Source organism: Sorex araneus, chromosome 5 (assembly GCF_027595985.1).
Source record: "Sorex araneus isolate mSorAra2 chromosome 5, mSorAra2.pri, whole genome shotgun sequence".
In the NCBI taxonomy this organism is placed as follows: Eukaryota; Metazoa; Chordata; class Mammalia; order Eulipotyphla; family Soricidae; genus Sorex; species Sorex araneus.
The window spans coordinates 1904265-1921024 of NC_073306.1; the positions used below are offsets into that span (position 1 = coordinate 1904265).

The following is a 16760-nucleotide window of genomic DNA, read 5'->3' on the forward strand; positions in this document are numbered from 1 at the left end:
CCCGGGACACAGAGCCAGCAGGAAGTGAGCCTCGCTGGGTGTGGCCCCCAAACAGACCCCATTACCGTCCCGGAGAATCCCAGGAGGGGGCGTCTGGGCATCCCCCAGCCAGGGCCCACCTGGTGCCCGAACTCGAAGGCCCTGCCAGGAAATGCAGCCCCCCGGGTGGGCCAGCACCTCACAAGGCGGCACGGACGCATGCAGACGCCGCCCCTGTCGCAACAGACGCTCAGGCCCAGAGACGGCTGAGACCCGGGTTCAGTTCCTGCCCGGCACCGCCAGGCTGAGTCCCCCCCAAGCACGGCCAGAAACACCCCCAGGGCCCTGAGTCCCACCAGCGAAAGACAAAATGAAACAACTTTGGAGCTTCAAGAAGCAACGGTTGGGGCCGGAGCGATAGCACAGCGGGGAGGGCGTCTGCCTTGCACGAGGCCGACCCGGGTTCGATCCCCGGCATCCCATATGGTCCCCCGAGCACCGCCAGGAGTAATTCCTGAGTGCAGAGCCAGGAGTAACCCCTGAGCATCGCTGAGTGTGACCCAAAGAGCAAAAAAAAAAAAAAAAAAAAAAAAGAAGCAACGGTGCAACGGTTGAGGCCAGAAGGTCAGTGCAGGAGGGAGGGGCGGGCGATCCCCTGAGCACTGCCTGGAGCACTGCCTGGAGTGAGTCCTGAGTGCGGGGCCGGAAGCGAGCGCCGAGCACCGTCAGCAGGGCCGGGAAGCCAGAAGAGACACAAGGGCAGGTGCGGGGCTAAGGCGCTCGCCCGGGACCCGCCAGCCCCGAGCTGAGCCGTGAGCACCGACCCCACGAGCAGGCGGCGACACGCTCGGAGAGCGGCACTGACGAGGCATCCCCCCAGCCGGGGCCCACCTGGCGCCCGAACTCTAAGGCTGCCCGCCTGCGCACAGGGTCCCCAGCCCATGGGGGCCGGGCAGGGAGTGGCCCAGGGTGCTCTCCAGGGGGCGAGGACGGGGGCTCTCAGAGAAACCCCCAGCAGACGGGGTGCGGGGGTCGTGCAAGGCCCTGATGAACAACCCCTCACCCCCCTGGAGCCCCCCGGCAGCCAGGATGGGGTGCCAGGGAGACGGGAGGCCGAGGGGGCCGGGGGCCTCCAGCAGGGCTGGGACGGTCACCCACACGCGTGCACGACCCCTGGCAGCCAGGACAGGCAAGGGCGGCGGACATGGGACCCGGCCCAGCACGTGCCCACGGTGGGGGGAGCAGTGAGGGCGGGGGGGTCACCCCGGCCCCGGGGAGGTTCCTGAGGAGGCCTGAACCCCAGACCCCCGGGCAGGAGGCCCCGAGGACGGTCCGCCACCTCGGCCCACGGCCCTGGGCGCCTCTGTCCCCTGAACTTTCGGCCGGGGCCCTGTGCCCGCACCCACGGCATTCTCCCGCCCCCTCGTGGGTCTCCGGACAGAGCTGCCGCCTGTATCCCAGAGCCCGGGCAGGCGGGGCCTCAGGGCTGAGGCCGGCGGGGCAGGAGCTCCTGGGGTCCAGCTGCCCGAGGCCTCCGGACACCCCTCAGGACTCCTCCGAGGGGCGACAGAGCAGAGGGACAAGGACGGTGGCAGGAGGGCAGAAAGCCCCCGGGGGGGGCGGAGTCCAAGCCGCCAGGAGTGGGGTGGGGGGGCCATGCTGTCCTGCGGCCCGCGTGGGGCTCGGGCTGCCTTGCCCCCGGCCCCTCTGGACACGCGCTGGACACAGTCAGGACGGCGGGGCCTGGCCGGGCCCAGCTTCTCTTGCTGTCCCTCGCCCCTGGGCAGCACCAGGCTCGCGTCCCCCGAGGCCCAGGGATGGCGCCCGCCCTCCCCCTCCCTTCTCCCAGCAAATGCTGTCCCGGGCAGGGAGGGCGGGGGAGGCGCTGGGGGGCACGCGGCCCCTGGGTTGATGCCGGCACCCCCTACAGCATGTCCGGGGGAACCTTGCACACGAGCTGGGGGTCAGCCCTGAGCACGGGGGCGACCCCAAAGCCAAACAACAGGAGATGGATTTGCAGGGGCGGGGCTGATGCCCACCTAAGCCGCTCTCTCAGGGGTCCTGCAGGGACGGGGGCATGAAGCCCCCGTGCCGAGAAGACTGAGGCGCCAGGCGGGCCGTGCCAGGGGCCAGCAGCCTGGGTCACTCGCGGCCGAGCCCTCACCCACACAGCACAGGCCCCACTGGGTGCTGGGCCCGCTCCCTCCTGCCCACGCCAGCACTGACCTTTCCAGGGGACAGGCCTCCCCCTCCTCATTAGCATACAAAAGCCACTCGCAGCCAAAGGGTGGGGGGAGGCAGAGGACACAGGACACCTTCCCCTCAGGAAACCTCCAAGGTTAGGGGCACTGGGGCTGGGGCCATAGCACAGCGGGGAGGGCGTTTGCCTTGCATGTGGCCGACCCGGGTTCGATTCCCAGCATCCCATATGGTCCCCCGAGCACTTCCAGGGGTAATTCCTGAGTGCAGAGCCAGGAGTGACCCCTGAGCATCGCCAGGTGTGACCCAAAGAGAAAAAAAAAAAAAGACAGCAAGGTTAGGGGCACTGAGTCAGGAGCCAGGGAGGGGGAGGAAGGAGGACAGGATGGCAGGCGCCGGGCTGCCCGCGGGCCCGGCACCCAGGGTGGTCCCGGCGTCTGGCAGGAGGAAGCCCTGAGCACTGCCAGATGGGGTCCGGGAAGCCACACGGATCCGCACACGGGCCAGGGGGACGTGGACACTAGCAGGGCGGCAGTGGAGAGCGCGGTGCCCACAGCGGCCCCGGCTGGACACACAACAGCAGGCGGCACTCGGTGGGGGCTCGGCCCGGGGCAGGAGGCCACAGGGGGTGCCAGGGCTGCAAGAACTGTCGCAGGTGGATGGCGATGGCGTTGCGTGGCACGGAGGGGTCGGGGAGGGACACGAGAGCACTGTCTGGCAGGGGTGAGAGAGCACTGTCTGGCGGGGTGAGAGCACTGTCTGGCAGGGGTGAGAGCACTGTCTGGCGGGGTGAGAGCACTAGAGCACTGTCTGGTGGGGTGAGAGAGCACTGTCTGGCAGGGGTGAGAGAGCACTGTGGCAGGGTGAGAGCACTGTCTGGCAGGGGTGAGAGAGCACTGTCTGGCAGGGTGAGAGCACTAGAGCACTGTCTGGTGGGGTGAGAGAGCACTGTCTGGCAGGGGCGAGAGAGCACTGTGGCAGGGTGAGAGAGCACTGTATGGCGGGTGAGAGAGCACTGTCTGGCGGGGTGAGAGCACTGTCTGGCGGGGGTGAGAGCACTGTCTGGCGGGGGTGAGAGCACTGTCTGGCGGGGCGAGAGCACTGTCTGGCGGGGTGAGAGCACTGTCTGGCGGGGGTGAGAGCACTGTCTGGCGGGGGTGAGAGCACTGTCTGGCGGGGCGAGAGCACTGTCTGGCGGGGTGAGAGCACTGTCTGGCGGGGTGAGAGCACTGTCTGGCGGGGGTGAGAGCACTGTCTGGCGGGGGTGAGAGCACTGTCTGGCGGGGTGAGAGCACTGTCTGGCGGGGCGAGAGCACTGTCTGGCGGGGGTGAGAGCACTGTCTGGCAGGGGAGAGAGCACTGTCTGGCGTGCGAGGCCCCGGGTTCAGCCCCAGGCTCCGCAGCCAGCACGCACTAAAGCACGGCTGAGGGACAGGTCAGCGCAGGGGGCCGGGAGGGGGGCCGGACCCCAGCTCAGCGCTCCGCGGCCCCCTCCCGCCAGCCTGGTCCCCCCTCCCGCGGGGTGCAGGGGGGAGGCGGTGCCTGTCCTACCTGGACGTCACGCAGGGTGGCGACAGCACCTCGGCGCTGAGTGCCCGGGCCGGGGCGCTGGCCCAGCCTGCCGCCTCGAGCGGCTTGGGCGCGGGGGGCGCCCGGGCGCGGGGGGCGCGGGGGGCGCGGGGGGCGCGGGGCGCGGCGGGCCGGCCGAGCGCGGCCAGGCGCAGGGCGCGGGCGGCCGTGAGCAGCCGCATGGCGAGCAGGCGCGAGCGGGCGGGCCGGCGCGCGGGGCCGCGGCGGAATGAATGAGGCGCCGGGCCCGGCCCGCCCCTCGGGGCTTCCGAGGGGGCCGGCCCCCTCCCCCTGCGCGGCGGGGCCGGGCGCGGCGGGGAAGCCAGGATCCTGCGTCAGGCTGAGTCAGAGCAGGCCGGAGGGTCGCGGCCGCGCTCCACCTGGGCCGCCGGCCACCCGCCAACTGGCACAGAGGTCCCGGGACAAAGTCCCGCCCCGCCGGGCTCTCGCGGCTCTCGCTCTCGCATTCCGGCCTTTCCCGGGAAGAGGAAGGACAGCGCTGGGTGGGGACTCGGCCCGGCCGGGCTCGTGGCTTTTGGGGATGCGCCATCCCCGGCGCCGACCTGGCCAGGAGCACCCCTGGGCCCTGCCCGGGCAGCCGGGCGCAGGCCTGGCGCCACCGCCCGCCCCTGCCGCGTCTCGGTGCGGCAGTTAAAGGAACATCAAAGGCCCGGCCGGGGCTCAGCAGCAGCCCCCGCTGAGCCCCCGCCCGCGGGGGCCCCCCCCGCCCCCCCCCCCGCCTGCGGCCCCCGCCGGCGGCTCCCCGGGAGGCAGAGAGCCCTGGGGGGCAGCCGTGCCGGCGGGCATGCAGGCCCCTGACCGTGACGTTCACACTCCCCGCGCCACGGCCTGGGCCAGGGCAGGATCTGGAGAGGAAACTGAGCAGGGCCGGGCCTGGCAGGAGCCGCCCAGGGGCAGGGTGGGAGGAAACAGCACCACACGCAGCTGATAAAGAGATAAATCTGGGGGCTGGAGCGATAGCACAGCGGGGAGGGCCTTTGCCTTGCACGCGGCCAACCCGGGTTCGATTCCCAGCATCCCATATGGGCCCCTGAGCATATAGTCCCCAGGGGTAATTCCTGAGTGCAGAGCCAGGAGTGACCCCTGAGCATCACTGGGTGTGACCCAAGAAGAAGAAAAAAAAAAGATAAATCTGAATTTGCTTTTTGTTGTGTGTGTGGGTCACACCCAGTGTTGCTCAGGGCTCGGCACGATCCTGGCGAGGCTTGAAGGGACCATGGTGCTGGGGGCCACACTGGGCCAGCGCCCTCCCGCTGTGCAATCACAGAGAGAGAGAGAGGCCAGCCGGGACCAGAGCAGCCCGTGGGGCCGGAGGCGCTGCCCAGCCCTGGGGGCACAGAGCACTGGGCACGGGGAGCAGGAACCGGGTGATTAGAACTCTGCGCTTTAGGGGCCGAGCGCAGCGGCCAGGGCACTTGCCTGGCACGGAGCTGAGCAAAGTTCAATGCCCAGCAACGCGGTCCGGAGCGCCTGTGGGTGCCCCTCCTTCCCCCAAAACAGCTGCATGTCAGGGGCCAGAACGATAGTCCACCAGGAAGGGCCGACCCGGGTTCGAGTCCCGGCATCCCCTAAGGTCCCCGGAGCCCCAACACCAGGTTTGGCCCAAAAACAAACCAACCCCAAAAAAAGCTGCTTTCGCCCATGACGCCTCTCTTAAGTCTTTAAACACGTAACTCACGTGAACACACCTGACAGTAAGGAGGGGGAGAAGCTCGCAGAGGGCAGCTGTGCGTGTGGGGCTCAGGCTCAGCCTCTGGCCCTGGCAGCCGGCCGGGAGCACCGAGAGCCAGGAAGGAGCCCGCCCACACCCAGCGAAACCCCGGGACGCGCTTCTACCTCTGGTCATCAGAAACCCTTCACGTGCCCCCAAGCACCTCATAAATGTTTCAGAACCTCCCTCTGGGACTGAGAGGAAGTACAGGACGGGCGTGAGGCGCCAGGCTGGCAGGGGTCACAGGAACAGCTCCCGAGCGCCGGGGGGAGCAACGGAGCTCACACTTTGTGTATCTTTCTGCGAAAGCCGGCCTCTGCCTCCAAGGAGCTCCCGCCCCCGGACGGCAGGTGTCACTGCGCCCCGGGGGGACGGGGAGGCTGGGAGGAGCCGGGTGAGGGAGGGAGCACCTGCCCCATCTGCAACAGGGCGCCGCTGGCCAGGGGCGATGCCAAGGCTGGCCCACGGGCAGGACGCCGGACAGCGGGACCGAGCTCCCCTGGCCGACTGCGTCCGCCCCTGCGTGCCAAGACCCCACCAGCCCCGTGCACGTTCTGGAGAAGGTGCCGGAACACAGCTCCGAGGGCGAGTCCCAAAGTCAGATCCTGCGTTCTTGGTCCCGTCTGCCCCGAGACCAAAGACCCCGCCCGGGAGCTAGAGTGGGCGGCCACGGGAGAGGCGCCTTCTCTCGAGCGCGTCGGCGCCCGGGGCCAGGGGCCAGGCACAGCAGGAGGGGTTCACGGCCCCCCACAGCATTGAGAAGAACAAAGCCAGCAAACGGAGGCCTCGCAGGGGCTGGCGTGATGCCACAGCGGGGAGGGCATGCGCCTTGCTCGCGGCTGGCCCGGGTTCGATCCCCGGCAGCCCACATGGGCTCCTGAGCCCACCAGCAGTGATTCCTGAGCACAGAGCCAGGAGTAACCCCTGAGCACTGCCAGGTGTGGCCTCAAAACCAGGAAATGGAAGGAAGGAACGAAGGATGGCAGGCGGGCAGGTGGGCCTGAGCTGAGGGTCTGGGAGTCAGGGCCGCAGCCTGTGGGCACGGGAGGGTCTGCGCGACCGCTCCAGGCCCCCCAGACTCCCCCATCACAGGCCCTTACGGCAAGGCCCGCCTAGACGCTGGGTCTAGATTCCTCTACATACTGACTCACACAGCAGGCAGGGCGCTTGCCTCACATGCGGCCAACCCGGGTTCAATTTCTCTGTCCCTCTCGGAGAGCCCGGCAAGCTGCCGAGAGTATCCCGCCCACACGGCAGAGCCTGGCAAGCTCCCCGTGGCATACTGGATATGCCTGAAACAGTAACAACAAGTCTCACAATGGAGACATTACTGGTGCCCGCTTGAGCAAGTTGATGAGCAACGGGACGACAGTGCTCCAGTGCTACTGACTCACAGATACCTACGTTTAAATCAAAACCAGGGGCCCGGGAGAAGGCGTCGGGCGAGAGTGCACACTTCACGTGTGGGTTTGGTCCCTGGCACCACCTGGTCCGCCAAGCCCTGCCCGGTACCACCTGAGCACTGACGGGCACGGCCCCCGAACAAGGAACACAATTAACCAGAGCGATGGCACAGCCTTGCACGTGGCCGCCTGGGTTCAATCTGTGGCAGCCCATAGGGTCCCCGAGCACCGAGGAGTGATTTTTTTTTTTTTTTTACTTTTTGGGTCACTCCCGGCAATGCTCAGGGATCACTCCTGGCTCTGCACTCAGGAATCATTTCTGGCGGTGCTCAAGGGACCATGTGGGATGCTGGGAATTGAACCCAGGTCAGCCGCGTACAAGGCAAATGCCCTCCCCGCCGTGCTATCGCTCCAGCCCCAGCGAGGAGTGATTTCTGAGTGCAGAGCCAGGAGCAACCCACGAGCATCCCCGGTTATGGCCCCGAAAGCAAAACAATAAATAAATTTAAAACGGAGGTGGGGGGTGCCCAAAGCAACAGCACAGGAGTCGAGGCGTCTGTCCTGCATGTGGCCGGCTCAGGTCTGCTCCCCAGGTGCCACCAGGGGTCACTCCTGAGCCCAGGGCCAGGAACAGCCCCGCACAGCAGTGAGGTGCAGCCCGCCCTGCCCCTGCAAATCAGTCTTTTTATTGAAAATTCACTTCTGGGTGCACCTGCTGGCCGCAGTTCGGGCCCCAGCACCACCTGAGCCCCGCCAGGAGTGACCCCTGGGCTCTGGCCCGGAGACAAACCACCACCAAAGCCCCATGGGAAGTCCCGTGTCTGGCCAGAGTGAGGGTCGGGGGGAGTGCGAGTGCTCCCCGTGGGGGGTCCTGGCTGGGCTCCCAGCCCCCGGGATCAGCCCGAGCGCTGCTGGGTTGGCCTAGTCACAGTGTCCCTCCCAGCCCGGCCCCTCACCCACGGCTCCACGCCAGGCCCCTCAACTCCACTTCGGGGTCCTCCCGGCCCCACCGAGAGCCGCACTCAGGGGTGTGGCCTGGCCGTCCCCTCAGCCAGGGCCCTCGGAGACTCAGTTTCCCACCTGTGCAATGACGAGGCCACGCCAGGAGCTCAGGGTCCTTCTGGGCTGACCACACGGCCGCGCGAGCCCTGGGAGAGCGGCTCAGGCTGGACCACGTGTCCCAACTCCCCCCGCTGGGGCCCAGGCAGGGGACAGTGGGGCGGACACTTGCCTTGCGTGGGGCCACCGGGGTCCAATCCCAGCAACCCCCAGGGCCCCGCAAGCACCGCCAGGAGTAATTCCTGGGTGCAGAGCCAGGAGTCACCCTGAGCATCGCCGGGTGTGGCCCCAAAACAATGACAATGGAAAAGAGCCCCCACCTGGCCAGGTCTGCTCGGGACTGAGTGCTCAGGCTGGGCGCCACAGAGCCCTGGCCCACAGCATGGCACCAGCACCCCGCCCACGGCCCACGGACAGCAGCCACTCAGGGACCAGGCAGCAGCCTGCACGGTGACAGGGGAACACACACAACACACTCGCAAAGACAGACACACAGACACACACACTCACACAGACACAGACACAAATACAGACACACACACATTCACACACACAGACACACAGATCCTGACAGACACACAGTGACACACAGACACACACACTCACAGACACAGACACAAATACAGACACACACACATTCACACACACAGACACACAGTGACACACAGACACACACACTCACAGACATACAGACACATTCAGACACACAGACACTAATTCACACACAGAAACACTCACACAGACACACACAGATACACTCACACAGACATTTACACAGAGACAAGATCACAGACACACACATTCACTCTAACACATTCAGAAAGAGGCACAGACACGCAGACACATACACTCACACAGACACAGACACACTCACTTCCACAGATATACACACATAGTCACACTCACAAACACAAACCACACACAGACACACACTCAGAAAGACACACACAAAGACACCCCTCACACAAAAACACACACTCAGACATACGCAGACACATTCACAGACACAATCACACAGACACACACATTTACAGACAATCTCACAGAAAACACTCACAAACACAGATACGCTCACACACACACACACAAGCACTCACACAGACAGACTCACACACTCGGCACACACACACACCGACAGAGACACACAGACCCTGATGCAGATCCACTCACACACACACACACACACACACACACACACTCTGTGTGCCCCGAGCCACCCAAACCCAGGCCTGTGAGCAGCTACTGGAACAAAGCGACAACCGTGTGCAGAGGAAACCAGGAAAGCCGGGCTGGGCCCTGGGGCCGAGCTCAGGTCTGGGTTCTGAGCCGCAGACACTGGGGCCAGATGGGGCGCAACTGGCTGGCGGTCGCCCCCAGGGACGGGACGCACGGCCCCCTGCAGGCCAGGGCCTGAGCACAGCGCACAGCCCCTGCAGAGCCCCCGCAGAGCCCCCCGCAGAGGAGGACCCCAAGGACAGGCGGCCAGCGGGTGGCCCCGGGCCCAGTTCGGGTTGCGGCCCGTCCGGGATCTGTTACGCCTGGTCTTGGGCCGGGAAGGTGGAGGGGGTGGGGCCGGCCCAGGACTCACCCCAGGCTGCAGATCAGCCCCCCAAAGCGCCTCCCCGCAGGGAAGTCGGGGTGACCTTGAGGTCAGGCCAGCAGAGGGCGAGGGTGGGGCCGGCCCCCACCTAGCGGGCCCCGGCCCCCGAGCCCACCCGGCGGGCGGGCAGACGCAGGTGCGGGCAGCGGCTGGCTGGGGCCCAAGGTCAGCGTGATGCCCAGCGCCCAGCCGGGGCCTGCGCCCGCACAGGCGGCGCCGTGCGCCTCCCGCCCGTCCCGGGGGCCGGGGGCCGGGGGCCGGCGGCGGGGCGTGCCCTGGGGCCCAGGCCCGTGCCCTGCGGGCGCCCCCCGGGGCGGCCCCTCATTGTGCGCGGCCCCGCCCGGACATCCCCCGGCGGCCGGGCAGGTGGCGGGGGCCCGCGCCGCAGTCCCTGGCGGCCCGGCCCGCGCGCCCCCGGGAGGGCGCGGGTCGCCCCCCGCCCGGCCGCGCCCCGAAAGCCGGGCGGGGGGCGCGGGGCTGCGGCCGGCGGGCGGGCGGGCGGGGGGGGCGCGGGCGCGGCGGCGGGGGCGCGGCCTACCGGCAGATCTGGATGGCCGACGGCGGCTCGGCGGCGGGGCCCGACATGCTGGCGGCGGCGGCGGCGGCGGCGGCGGGGCCCGGAGCAGCGCGCAGGTGGACGGCCCGGCAGGCGCGGAATGAATGGGCCCGGGCGGCGCCATGGAGGGGGCGGCCGGGGCGGGGCCGGCGCGGGGGCGGGGCGAGCGCGCCGCCAGCCAATCGGGCGCCGCCCCGCCGGGGCCCCGCCCCTAACGCCCCGCCCGGCCCCGCCCCGCGCCCGCCGCAGGCCCCGCGGGCCGCCCGACCCGCAGGCCGCCCGCGCCGCGCCGGGCGCCGCTTCCAGAAGCTTCGGCGGCGGTTGGGCGGTGCCGGCGCGGCCCGGGCGGGGCCCGCGCGGCGCACGTTGCGGGAGCGGGCGAGCCCGCGGCGGCCCGAGCGGCCGGGAAGGGCGGGAGGCCCCGGCCCCGCGCCCGCCGCCCGCACGCGCCCCTCGGCCGCTCGAGGCCCCCCCCCGCCCCCGGGCCCCGCGGCGTCGGGCCGAGGACCCCCGCCCCCAGACCAAGCCCGGGCCTTGCGCGCGGGCTGCGCGGCGGAGTCGGGATTTTCCAAATATTTACAAGGAGCGGAAATCGCTGCCGGGCAGGCGGGAGGGGCGAGCCGCCCGCGCCCAGGACCGCGGCGGGGCGGGGCGGGGCGCGGGCCGGGAGCGGCGGGGGGCGCGGGCCGGGGGCTCTCCGGCTTCGAGGGCGTCCAACTAAGCCGCTGCAGACGTAAAGGGCCCCCGCGGCCATCCGAAGCCCACCGCCAGCCACCCGCGCGGGGGAGCCCACTCCGGCCCGCCTGGGCACGGGGGTGCGCACCGGACAGCGGCAGGACCCGAGAGGGCATCACCCCCCAGCAGGAGCTTTGTAAGGAGCTAGAAGGAGGGCAGGAGAGAGTCCGGCCTAGGGGCTGGACTTGCACGCAGCCACACCGAGTGCCCCAGCACCACCGGGAATGATCCCCGAGCACAGGCGGTGCTGCCCAAAAGCAAAATCAGGAGCTCAGGGGTGCCAGCCAGCCAGGGAGCAGGGCACTTGCAGCGCGCGCAGCCCACCCACCTTCCATCCCCAGGACCACATACGGGCCCCCGCGCACAGCCAGGAGAAAGCCCTGAACACCCCACGTGTGCCGCCCTTCCCGGAATAAAGACAGCCGGAGGTGCGGCAGAGAGCACAGTGGTTAGGGCGTTTGCCGGCATGTGGCCAACCTGGGTTGGATCACTAGCACCGGTTTGCCAGGACTGATTTCTGAGTGTGGAGGCAGGAGTAACCCCTGAGCCCTTGGGGGTGTGGCCCCAAAACCAAAAAAACAAAATGATGCATGAGGCTGGGGATGTGCTCTGCACGCAGGGCGCCCTGAACTCTATTCCTGGCACCAGACAAAACAACCCAGGGCCAGCTGGGTCCTGCACCCCAGGAGGTGCTTCCTGTAAAGCCTCATTCAGAAGGGGTCTCTGAGGGGTCTCGGAACACCAAGGCCTGATTTTCTGGACGTGGCGCGGCCAGGGCAGAGCTGTTTCCTCACGGGTGAGACAGTCGCAGCCCCGCTTTGGGAGGACCGCACGTTCCTTGCTCAAACATTCTTTCTCTGAAGAGCCTTCCGGCCACGCGGAGCCGGCGTCAAGGGCTGACTGAGGCCCTGCCCGGTTCAAGTATGTGTGTCCCCACTGGGAACATTTTGTTCTTAAAAAGCCCAAACTCTGGGGGGGTCTGGGGAAGATTGTGCAGTGAGGGGCAAAGAGGAACAAGGAAGGAGCCAGAGAGACAGTACCGTGGCGGGAGGGGGGGTGGCAAGCCGGCCCGGAGAGATAGCATCTGCCACGGGGCACAGCCAGCCCAGGTTCCGTCTCGGCGTCTCACATGGTCTCCCTGCAGTGATCCCTGAGATTAGAGCCACGAGCAAGCCCTGAGCACAGCCGGGTGGTGGGTCCCAAAAGCGAAACCAAAATTTAGGGGTTTTTTAGGGGTTTTTTGTTTTGTTTTGTTTTACTGGGTTTTTTTTAATGTAGGGTTTTGGTGTGGTTGTGTGTTTTTTTTTCCCCCTTTAAGTGAGTTACACCCGGTGATGCTCAGGGGTTACTCAGGAATCACTCCTGGAGGTGCTCAGGGTACTACATGGGATGCTGGGGGGTCGAACCCAGGTTGGCCACGTGCAAGGGAAGCCCCTTACCCACGGCACTGTCTCTCCAGTCCCCTCGGGTGGGTTCTGCTTCTTCATTTGCATGGTGGGCGACACACAGTGTTTGCTGCTGACCACATAAGAAACTCGACTGGCCAAGAGGCCTGAACGGTTTCGGACTGACTAACGCTGTCCTGGAGGGGAGCGAGAGAGTGATGTGGGTTAGGGTTGTCTGTGTCGGGAGCACCTGTCCCCTCGGCGGGCGGGCCAGCTGCCACTGGCCAGGATTCTGGGCAGGAACGTGGAGCCTCTGTCCACTGCGCGTCCCGTTGCCGAGGTGGCGAGAGGAGGGGGGCCCCTAGCACAGACACCCCCCTTCCTCCCCTGGGCTTCTCCCTACCTTCCCCTCCAGCTTCTGGGCTGTTGCTCTGTCTCTGCCCAAACCGTCTCCCAGGAGCTATTTATAGCTCCCCCCTCTCCCCCCACGTCCCCGGGAGCGGGTCTGGGTTCTGTCTCTGCAGCTCCATTAACCAAGCTTGCTCCATCCTCCCTCGTTGCTTCACCCCGTGACCGAGCTTGGGAGTCATCTTACGTGGCCTCTGCAGGGCTAAGCCAGAGGAGGCCCATTTCTTTCTCTCTGCTTTGGGGTTCTGAGCCACCCCGGACAGTGCTCGGGGGTCACTCCTGATGGGGCCCAGTAGAGCACATGGGGTTATGGGGATTGAACCCGAGTTGGCCGTGTCCAAGGCAAACACCCACTGCACGGTCTCTCCTGCCCCAGGATGTCCCTTTTCTTGAAAGACTTCTCCTTGGTGTCCGGACACACCCCTGAGCTCCCCACCCCCCTGCCCCCCACACTCAGCTCTTTGGGGACCCCCCAGGGCCTCTGGAGCCTGGCTTGGACCCAGCAGCTCAGATTCATTGTTCTCCATATTATTCTGTGTGTGTGTGTGTGTGTGTGTGTGTGTGTGTGTGTGTGTGTGTGTGTGTGTTGGGTTTCTGGGCCACACACAGCGATGCTTCGGGGCTGTTCCTGGGTGGCTCCTGGAGAACCGTCAGTGCCAGGTCAAGCTGGTACCCACCACGCAATGCCCGCGCTTTGGAGAGGCCGGTTCCAGCACAAACTGTGGGCCCCCAGCGCCCGTCCTCTGTGGAGAAAGAGCGAGGAGAACAGGCAACGGGGTCTTAATTCTCTCTCCTCGGGGCCGCACCGGAAGTGCTGAGGCTTCCCCCTGGCTTGGCACTCAGGAACCACTCCTGCTGGTGCTCTGGGACCCTATGCATCAAACCCAGGCCCAGCGAGTGCCAGACGAGTGCCCCCCTCCCCACACCGTCTCTCCAGCCCCGCATCTTCATTTCCATACTGTATTGTTCTTCAGTCGCCTGTGGATTTCAACTTACAAATTCATCTCAGGGTTTTTTTCAAGGGCTCTCCTTAGACACCCCCATGACCTTTGATCCCACCCCAACCACTTCCCCTCCACTCACCTCAGTTGTTGCCAAATATTTATTTTTAATCATCTGGTGTTTTTCTTCCGCCCGCCGCTTCCTTATACTGCACACGTGGGTGAAATCATCCAATATTTGTCTTTCTCCTTCCACCTCATTTCACTGCACGGGATCTGTTCAGCTCCTTCCTCTTTGCCGTGCGGGACCCGCTTCATCCTTGTTGGCCAAACGGCATGACACTCCAGCAGCCGGAGATGCTTTGGGGACAGGCACGTGGCCATCTCCAGCCGAGCCAGTGACACTGGGGGTGCTCAAGTCCACACAGGGGGGCTGGAGCAATAGCACAGCGGGCAGGGAGTTTGCCTTGCACCCGGCCACCCCGGGGTTCGATTCCCAGCATCCCATAGGGTCCCCCGAGCACCGCCAGGAGTAATTCCTGAGTGCAGAGCCAGGAGTAACCCCTGTGCATCTCCGGGTGTGATCCAAAAAGAAAAAAAAAAGAATCCACACAGGGGGGTGGTACTGGCCTCACACACCCCAGGTGCAATCCCGGCACCTCCAGGCGTGACCCTGAGCACTGCCAGGTGTGGCCCCCCACTAAAGCAAAAAATAATAGACCACTGGGTGGGGACAACCGAGTTCACATCGTTTTCTCCCTCAGAGCCAGAGTGGGCTTGAGAATTTAGCCCTGCTCGAGGCTCCTCCCCACCTGGGGGTCACCATCCCTCCTGTTCCTCTTTGACTTTCTTTTTGCTTGTTTGTTTTTGGGGGTTGCACCTGGCAATGCACAGGGGTCACTCCTGGTTCTACACTCAGGAATCACTCCTGGCGGTGCTCGGGGGACCCTACGAGATGCCAGGGATCAAAGCCAGGCCGGCCCTGTGCAGGGCAAACGCCCTCCCCTCTGTGCTGTCGCTCCGGCCCCTCCTCTTTCTTTGACTTTCCAATAGACTTTTCCACTTTCCTGAAAAACAAAACAAGTGTGACTGCTTGCGCCTACGGGGGTCGGCTTCGAAGTCCTTGGAGCCGTCAGCCAGCACGGTGGCACCCTTGACACGGCCCCAATATCTGTCTTGAGCACAAGGGTCCCCTTCCCCAGTCCTTTCCCACACTTGGCATTTGGTTTTTGGTCTTTAATTTGTTTTTATTTGGGGGGGCAGAGAGCCTCCTGCCCGCGCACCTGGCTGTCTTCCCCGGGTCCCCGCGGAGGGGTGGGCTCCAGCTTCCCTCCCCACCCCGAGCAGAGCTCCCGCAGCCAAAAACCTCCGGAGCCCAGCCACAGACATGCTCAAGGGCCCTCTCCACACGTTCGGACAAACCTCACGCATGAAGGTACCGGCAGAGGAACCCAGGTGTGTGGGACCCGGGGCTGAGACCTACAAGCCTGCTCAGATCGGGACTGGGCCTGCTCCGCCTAGATTTCCCATTTCCCGGTAGCTAGGCGGTCACACCCAGGGACTGCCCCCGGCGCCGTGTAATCCCACAAACAGCCAACATCCAAGACTTAAAACCAAGCTCCCGGAAGCAACATCTTATAGCCTAGTTCTCCCTCTGGGAGAACCTGGCAAGCTACTGAGAGTTTCCTGCCCACACGGGAGAGCCTGGCAAACTCCCCGTGGCGTATTCATATGCCAAAGCCAGTAACAAGCTGGGTCTCATTCTCCTGGCCCTGAAAGAGCCTCCAATGTGGCATCATTGGGAAGGATGAGTAGAGAGAGGCTTCTAAAATCTCAGGGCTAGGGCGAATGGAGACGGTACTGAGACCACTTGAGAAATTTGACGATCAACAATGGGATGATGATGATGATGTGATGATGATGATGATGATGATGATGATGATGATGATGATGATTTTATTTGGGGACTCACTCCTGGCCCTGTGCTTAGGAATCACTCCTGGAGGTGCTCAGGGGACCTGTGGCTGCTGGGAGTTGACCCTGGGCCGCCACATGCGAGGCAAACGCCCCCCCCCCCCCGGCAGTGCCATCTCTCCACCCCCATGCTGGGCACCGGCTCGTTACTACACACCCCGTCCGAGCCCCAGCTCCTCGCACGCGTGTGACCCACACCTGCCCTGACTTTCTGCTTCCGCCCCCCTGCCCAGACCACTGCCCATCCGGTCTGACCATTTGGCTGCCCATTGCTCAAGCCAGCAGCCGGGGAGCCTCCACTGGTCCCGCCCCACCCAGCCCGTGGGACGCTCAGAGTGGATGTCATGGCATTTCTCTGGCGGGTCAGCCTCACCGCCACCCTCTGCCTCCCTGAATGTCCCACAGTGATGCACGTGCCTTCAGGGCGCTCCTGATGTCTTCCCCAGGGGCCCGGGTCATGGTACAGCGAACAGGGCACTGGCCTTGCAAGCGGCGGGCCTGGGTTCCAGGCCGGCATCCCCTACAGTCCCCCCGAGCCCCACCAGGAGTGAGCCCTGCGCATTGCCAAGTGACCCCAAAACAAAAATAGGAAGTGCCTGTCACCTCCCGCTGAACTTCCCAGGCCGAGCTGAGCTCCCTGGCCACCTCCACAGCCCTGGGACCACGCACACCGGTCACTTGGGTCCCTGTCCGCGGTCTCGACGAGGACGTGCGCTCCTCCGGCAGGAGCAGCTGGCAGCTTTACCTACTACCAGCACCTAGTTCCGAGAAGAGCGTCTCTCGGAATCGGGGGTTCTCAGTACTGCAGGAGGCCACGGCAGTCCGTGGGCTATGTGGCCGCAGGGACTCCGACCCTGCCTTGGCTCTTCTGTGGATTATCAGGATCAGCCACAGGAGCCCGAGACACGGCCGGGGTGAAGGTGCTGCTTCCCTCACTGCTGACACGGGTTCGATCCCCAGCACCACATCTGGGGCCCCAGCGCCAGGAGTCGGCCCGAAACACCACCAGGTGTCGACCAGAACAAATGATGCATAATGCGGCTACAGTGATCGCACAGCGGGGAGGGTGTTTGCCTTGCATGCGGGCGACCCGGGTTCGATCCCCAGCATCCCATAGGGTCCCCCAAGCACCACCAGGGGTAATTCCTGAGTGCGGAGCCAGGAGTAACCCCTGAGCATCGCCGGGTGTGACCCAAAAAGCAAAAAAAAATTATCCAGAC

At 65.5% G+C, this 16760-nt stretch overlaps 1 protein-coding gene across 1 annotated transcript in view; it reads right to left on the reverse strand.

Moving 5' to 3' along the window:
* ACOT7 (acyl-CoA thioesterase 7) overlaps nt 1-10221 on the reverse strand; it is a 31626-nt gene extending 21405 nt beyond the window's left edge. Inside the window, 2 exon segments of the mRNA XM_055137581.1 lie at nt 10080-10134; nt 10137-10221. Coding sequence (XP_054993556.1) covers nt 10080-10134; nt 10137-10221 — 140 coding nt within the window.
* Between the last annotated feature and the right edge of the window lie 6539 nt (nt 10222-16760).